Genomic DNA, 7856 nt, shown 5'->3' on the forward strand with positions numbered 1-7856 from the left:
CAACCAGTTTCAACCGAGTCCAAACATCTGAAATGGCCTGAAAGTTGCTGAAACAGCTTGATTCTGCTCGATCACAACATTTTTTTTGTTTGATCTTGATAGTTTTCGTTGATATTAGACACAATTACTATATCTCGCGTAGCAAAAGGAAAAGGTAATGAACGAAAGAAAAAAAACAACCACCAGGATCCTGTGGCTTCTGATCACGCCAATGCAAATGGAGCCACCAAATTGGACCCTTGGACATGTAGTAAATTGGTAGCCATCATGCTGAAAAACTCTGAGCAGATGGACAAGGCTCTGGATTGCTTACATCAATGGAACATTCATGTAAAGCTTGACCTCAATTGGATTGCAAAAAATACATCAACAACTCTCGACATCGCAACACAAACACTTTATACAAGTGGCAATGTATCAGAAGACAATCCACTTGAAGTAAACAAGTTTGTTGTGGTTATAAAAAACAATGTATTTCATCCCCTGTTTCAAATATGAAGCTGCCGACTCTGATCATTTAATGTACTCTTGATTCGTTTTAGATGCTTTTTTTGGGTAAGATCTGTGCTCTCTACATTTACCAGAATGGTAAGCACGAGTGGATCACCAAATCGTCCACTCGATCTAAGCTCTCATATGCATCTACCCAGCTTTACATGTATAAAGGGAATCCTGGAGCGTGTAGTTTTGAAGAAAACTTTCCAAATCGCCTCATATTCTCGCATCTTGATATAGCAGATATTCACTATGTGTTTCCCCCCACCTCATCAATGAATATTACTGAACCCGAGGCTAACACCATATGGATTCCTCAAGCTTATCGTGCTATGTTAAAGGCTATGAGCCAGAAACAGTACATCAAGGCAATTCTCGAACAACTTGCTGTTGAACACGCTAAAGCTAGAAAAAAATAAGCTATACTTGAATTGTAATATCTAACTTGGTTTTTATTTCTCTCCACCTTATCTAGAGATTTGATTTTGTGTTATTTCTTCAAGTTGTTTCGCTTCATCTCTCCCAAATTCAAAAAAATACCAGTCTCTTTAGTCCCTTTTCTGAAACGTTTGACTGCTCTTTTTCTACTTCTTGATATTGAATTCTCAGACCCTGATCTCCCTCATTTGTAGAGATTCACTTTGATGTTTTTACCTGTTACAGCAGTGGACCGACTGCAGTGGCTGGCCAGGAACTGGAAACACAGTCCCTCCAGTGGCTGGCCAGGAATTGAATTACTCGTTTTTTTTAAAACTCAACTACATAACACTACATAGCTATACTACTCACTAGTTTATTTCTCTCTCAACGACTTCAACTCTTGTGATTCTTCTACCAAATTCCCAAAAAAATATACAAGTTTTTCCGGAAAAAAAATCAAGATGTATAATTGCTCTGAAACGCCCAAAAACACAGATTTTGAGGGTCCTTATGCAGATGGAAGGAATATTGGGACCTTTCTCCGAAAAAAAATGGTCCTTTGTCAACAGGTAGGAATCCGAGTTTTTTTTGTGAAAACCGGCGAAATTTGTGTAGGTAGGAGGGGAAAATTTTGGGATTTCCATTAGGAGGGTATATCGGGGCTTTCCAGGGTCCTGCCATGTGTGCATGAATATATAAATAACTGTTTTATCACAAACAAACTCGCTCAGTATAGCCGCATCATCGTTGAGGACATTTGTCAGGTCTGAGGCCCCAATGTCACAGATTCTGATATTTAGCGCCGGCGAGTGAAAAGCAACCAAAGATGCCGAGGTGATCGTGGCCATCGTTTGCCACTCATCAACCAAAATAGACGTAGTTTTTATCGTGAGGCCACAGTGGTGACATCAGACGTTGTCATTTTACGCTGCACATTTGCACAACCCTGAATGGCTGCTGGAGAGTGGGGACTCCGGATTTTGTTAATCAATTACCTTGGGATTGTTCCTAGCCCGTGACGGTACAATGAATTCCATTCGCAGGAATGAGAGAAGTGACAGACGTAGTGGAGGATATCACAGCAGGTGGCGGGGTGTCACACCTGCCACCCACGAATTTGGAAGTTAGGCAGAGGAAAATTTCCTTCTCTCCCTCCCTGACAAATTCTCCTCCACCGCTACGCTTTGTCACTTGCACAAGATCATATTCTTCGCTCATCTCGAATTTTTCAAATTTATTTAAATAATCTGTTCAAGTTTTTGAACCTCAACTTTGCATTACTCTGGAGCGAAATACTTCTATTTGAATTAACAATTGTGGATGTGGAGAACACTCAAAAGAAACAAACCGACGAATCTGAATCAATCTAAGAAAATGTTAGAAGCAGCAAAGATCAAAGATGAGAAGAAGAAGGCACACGCCTTGCGACTGAAGGAACAAGCGGACGAAAGAGAAAGACGAGCAGGCTCTAGAGATCCCAACTCGAACATCACGCCAGCCACACCGTTGGCTACTACGTCGGTGACAGTCCAAGGAAGAACCCCTTTGAAAGATCAGACCGCCCCTCCCAATTTGATTAGACCAAAAGATACGGGTGACTTACAAGCTGGACACACTCTATCAAACGAGGAAGGAGTAAAAGAAGGGAAAGAGAGTGGAGTCAAAGAGTTGGTGATCGATATCAGTGAAGATGAAAGCAACGAATCGGTTTCATCAACATCAAAAGCATCAGAAGAAGGAAAGGAAAAGAAAGATCCGAAGAAGAAGAAGAAGGCAAAAGGGAAGAAGAGACGGGGGAAGAGTATAGAAGCAGTAGACTTACTAGAGAGCGATCATGCCTCGAAGAAGAAAAAGTTACTTTTTGAAGGGTTGATCGAACACAATCATAGTGAGTTTTCGTTAATGATTCCTTCGTACCCCTCTTCCCCTCCTTAACTTGTCCGACGTGGACGATATCGGCCATCCATAGTTGTAGCATGTCACGACAGCTCCTGTAGTCATTTGGTTGTAGCCCTCCATAGCTCCCGAGGGAAATTTCCTATGATGACCCGGCAAAATATGATAGATGAAGAGGTTCGGACCATAGTTGTACGGTTGTAGCAGAAGAATCAGCTCCCGTAGTTCCAAATGGTAGCAGCCAGCTGGCTCCCATCCTAAGAATCCTAACCAGGAATTAAATCCACGTACCACATGAAGCTTCAGTGGATACAGAGCTCCCACCATAAGTGGTCGTAGCGGTTGGGCCAACATAAAGCCAGATTTGGCCAACCAGGAGATGGATTGTCTGATGACAAACATCCCAGACAGGATTTATATCGTCACATCCCTAGCATAATTTCATTCAATTCAGCCACATATCTCTGAGAGAGAAGGGGAGATTGAACTGACGGCGGATTGGGGTTGATAAATTCGATAGTAGATACGGTAGAACGGTTAGGCCATCCTCCGACCCAGGAGTCGCAAGCCACGTTACCTCCGGAACCTCAGACCGCTTCGGCCGGTAAGGACAATCCGCCCGTCCAAGTCGACACACGCCCCCTCATTGATCGTTTAGCAGCGGCCATCGATGGCGCAGACATGGACCTAATTCAGACCTTAAGGAGAGAAATGGTCTTAGAAGAGGAGTATAACGCTTTAAAGGCAGAGGTGAAGAAATTAGGAGAGGATAGCAGAAGAGAGTCTAAATTGAAGTCCAAGGAAGGAGGAAAGAAGAAGGCAAAGGAAGGAAAACCAAGAGGGAAGGAGAAAGACAGGAAGAAGAAGAAAGCTCACAAAAAATCCAGGAGCAGGAGAAAGAGAAAATCCCCCTCCTCTTCCAGCTCTTCTAGCTCCTCATCGTCTGACTCCGGAAGCTCCTCTTCTTCCTCATCGTCCGAGTCGGACTCGTCCGACTCATCCTCGTCAGACTCAGATTCTTCGAGTTCTTCAGACTCTTCGTCAAATTCGGGAGAAGACAACATCTTCATGTCGAAGGAGAACGTCAGGTTTGAACTGAATGCTATTGCTGGTCTAGACCTACCCGACCTCCCCGAACATTGGGATAAATGCTTCAAGAAATTGAAACAATACGTACCATTGTCAGTCTTTAAACGGTCCTACATCGACGACTACCATTCAAGGGTAGATGATGTGTCGAAGAGAGGAAAGAAAGGTTTCAACTCTACGACTTCAGAAAGAGATCTAGAAAGACAAATGACTTACGGCGATTTCATAATGGCATGCGATTTGGAGGCGCGGTATGCAGATGAACTCTACGGCCATGAAGCTTACGCTAAGTACATCTCAAAGCACAAAGAAGTAGTTAGTCAACTTATGGTACAGCACAAGAGCTGGATGGTAGGATTAAGATACCATTTAATCATTAGAGCTTTAATCTTCAGGAAGCGGTCAAGGATCATGTATAAGAAAAAGAAGAATGGAAAAAGAGGAAAAAAGGTAGAAAAGGTGACCTTACCGGATGGAGTTCAGGTTGAAGCGGCCAGAAGAGCCAAGTGGGACGCCGAAACGGCAGGTGACCTTATGTTCGAAGGGAATCCTTACGCAGTAGGCCAGAAGAAATTCGGTTTTGATTTTTACACCGGCCAACCAATGGTCAAGATCCCGCCGGTAGCTAGTACGTCAAAAGTTACAGATAGTCACTTAGGCGAGAACGAAGGAGGTAGCTGGGGTGGGAGATACAGACCGGATAAAAGGAAACGAGGAGGGAATAGGGGAAGAGGAAACAAAGGAGGTGGTTTTCATCAACCGAAACCCTTCTTCCCTCCCCGAAACTCTTGGGGAAACCACTTCCAAGGTTTTCAAGGCGGAACGATGTATAACCAAGGTTATCAACCATTCCCCCCTCATTACCCGAATAACACGGCATATTCAGGACAAGGAGGGCAAGACTGGGTTGCCCATGGCCAGCAACATGCAAATAAGCAGACAGCAAACCATAAAGGGAAGGGTAAAGCACAGGACAATAGCGCGTGGTGAGCGAAAGTCCTTATTTGGGAGAGAGAGAGTTACAGAACATTACTGACTTTCTGATGGATTTCTACCCCTGGTCCCATTCGTTTGACTTCAACCCGGCGTGGCTCGAAACCAAATTCTAATCACCCCACCCCTTTTTTCTTGTCATACACCTGATGTTCCTAAATCGCTCCGTGCCGTTTGCTTTCTTACCTGTGTCATGGTACGAAGATGTTCCTTTGTTGTCTCTATGTCTACTTGCGCACAAGCGATCGTGTGAAATGAGTCAAGATTGTTGATGAGAAATCAATAAATGTGTGAATTTGATTCTTACATATGCCAACAGACCTAGCCCGTGTGGTCCACGCCAATGGGTCCTGGAGGGAGACCAGTTAATCCTGAGGGAAAATGTGACCCCGAATGAGTCTTGGCCAGAGGAGTTAGACACCTTCGACTCACCACAGTTAAGAAATCCGTCCGCAAAGCCCTTGAGAAAGAGAATGAACGAACCGGTGGTAGAGGAGGGAGAAGAAAGCGAAGGGAGCTCCGCTTCCTCTACGAAGTCTTCTTCCACAGTTGGAAGCAAAAAGGTCCTACCTCTGAAGGAGAGGAAACTGTTCAAGGCACCGGATGTAACTAGATGGCCAACCCCGGTTAGGTGCGAGATGATTCTAGAGAAGTGGAAAGAGCTGATGACGGAAGCGGGGTTGCAGGAAGACATCCCCTATATCCTGGATGGCTTTCAGGAAGGTTTCTGTCTAGGTATCCCACAACATTCGGTGGGTAAAAGAAGATGGTACACGCCCGATAATCATGCGGGCGCACTGGATGTGAAAGACAAAATAGAAAAAACCTTAGCAAGGGAACTTAGAGAAGGCAGGATAGCGGGTCCTTACTCACATGAAGAATTGTACGACAAATTTGGTTTCTTTCGGTCAAATCCGATGGGCAGTGCCACAAACGGTGACGGATCGGTTCGGTTAATAAACGACTTGTCCTTTCCGAAAGGAGACGACGAGATCCCCTCGGTGAACTCATTCGTCGACAAAACGAATTATGAGACTTCTTGGGACAATTTCAAGAGGGTGGCCAGGTTTTTTCGGGAGAATCCGGGAGAGTGGCTGTTAGCGGTGTTTGACTGGGCTAAGGCCTACCGCCAGCTCCCAGTTCATCATAGTCAGAGGAAGTACCTTATCATTAAAGACTTCAAAGGCCAGTTGTGGGTAGATTTGGCGGTGGGTTTTGGTGGTGTCGCAAGCTGCGGGGTTTTTGGAGCCCCGGCAGAGACCTGGAAACGAATCATGATTAGCAAACTTGGTCTCCCTACTATCTTTCGGTGGGTGGACGACAACCTGATCCTTCGTCGCCCAGCACAGAAGGTCTCTCTCACGGACATCACTCACCTCAGCAATTCTTTAGGAGTGAAGACAAACCCCAAGAAGAACCACGAATTCGCGGTAGAACAGAAGTTTTTGGGATTTATCTGGAACGGCAGGGAACATACTGTTAGACTTCCTAAGGAAAAGTTGGAAGAACGCCTGGGCCAAGTTAAAGATATGTTGGTAGTAGGTGGGAATTGGAGGTACTCACAGGTGGAAAAATTTGTGGGGCGGCTATGCCATACCGTCCACATTGTGCCACATATGGCAGCTTATCTTAACTCACTGTATCGGTGGAAAAAGTCCTGGAAGAACCCACAGGCCTCTTGTTCGCTTCCGGAAGATGTGCGGGAAGACCTCGAGGAATGGAGAGTTTGTTTGGAAAAATTTGACGCTTGCAGGATCGTTCCTAATCCGGCCCCAGAAGAGATAGGCTGGGTAGGCGACACTGCGTCGTCCTTCGGGATTGGTGTCCTCGTCGGCGAATTTTGGGCATGCTTCAAGTTCGCCGTAGAGTGGGAATCAGAAGGTAGGAAAGAGAGGAGACGCCGTATTGCATGGGCGGAAACAGTCGCCATAAGACTGGGCCTCTTGGTTCTGAAGAAGGTGATGGAGGTTAAGGGTAGGCGGTTTTGGGTTCACACCGACAACACGACTACAGAACATGCAATTCGTAAGAGGAAGTCAAGAGATCGGGATGTGAATAGTGAATGGAAGTTGATACAACGCTTACTTACCGATTTAGGTTGTGACATTAAACAGAAACGTGTATCATCAAAAGATAACAAGGCCGATAGCCTCTTGAGAGGGAAGCTTTCGGCTGAACTTTTCTGGTTCAAAGAAGTCAGGATTGAGATTCCATCGGACCTGAAGAACCTCCTTTTCCAATTCACTCCAACTCAACCGGAAGAGTCATCATGACGAGAAGAACAACACGCAAATCAACATCGGTAACTAAATTGAAGAAGATAGAGAAAAAAGATGACTTCAAAAAGTTGACCAAACCTTATGGATTGTTTAAGAAAGACGCGTTTGGAGTCAATAGGTCGGAGTCGGATGAAATCCAAAAGCACTTTTTGAGAGGTGCCTGGATGGATGGCACCCTAAAACATTATAACTCAGGGGTGGTGAAGCTACTCCGATACGCTGAAGTAAAGAAGATTGACAAGAGCTTGTTATTACCGATCTCGTCAGAAGTCTTGTTAGGATTTGTTGTTTGGGGTTCGAAGAAAGAAGAAGATCTGGTGATAGACGACGAATCAGTTAAGGCTTCGACCCTGAAATCATATATAGCAGGCTTGAAAGCTTGGCATAAGTTCCACCGGAAAACTTACCCCTACGATAAAGATGATACAGTAGCTTTATTGTTGAAGGCCTCAGAAACAGTGGAGCAGCGCCTACTAGAGGAAGAGAAACTGCGTCCACCGGTGTTGATTTCGGACCTAGCGGTTTTACTCGAACATATCTGTCTCACGGACGAGAAGGACTTAGCGATATTTGCTATCGCCCTGGTGGCCTTTTGGGGTACGGCACGGTTGGGCGGATTGGTCTCAGACGACGTTTCAAAACGGATGCCACTTTGGGGAGACGTGGTCTGGGCGACGGATGTGG

The 7856-nt window shown here is 45.2% G+C and overlaps 1 protein-coding gene across 1 annotated transcript; it reads left to right on the plus strand.

Annotated features, from left to right (window-relative positions):
- Positions 1-1692: 1692 nt before the first annotated feature.
- On the plus strand, positions 1693-3015 carry MELLADRAFT_109454 (uncharacterized protein; the record flags this gene model as incomplete). Its single annotated transcript, XM_007413363.1, has 3 exons — positions 1693-1724; positions 2496-2803; positions 2885-3015. The coding sequence occupies 3 exons, from the start codon at positions 1693-1695 to the stop codon at positions 3013-3015; spliced, it is 471 nt and encodes a 156-aa protein (XP_007413425.1).
- Positions 3016-7856: the final 4841 nt, after the last annotated feature.

This window comes from Melampsora larici-populina (assembly GCF_000204055.1).
Source record: "Melampsora larici-populina 98AG31 unplaced genomic scaffold MELLAscaffold_36, whole genome shotgun sequence".
Taxonomy (NCBI): Eukaryota; Fungi; Basidiomycota; class Pucciniomycetes; order Pucciniales; family Melampsoraceae; genus Melampsora; species Melampsora laricis-populina.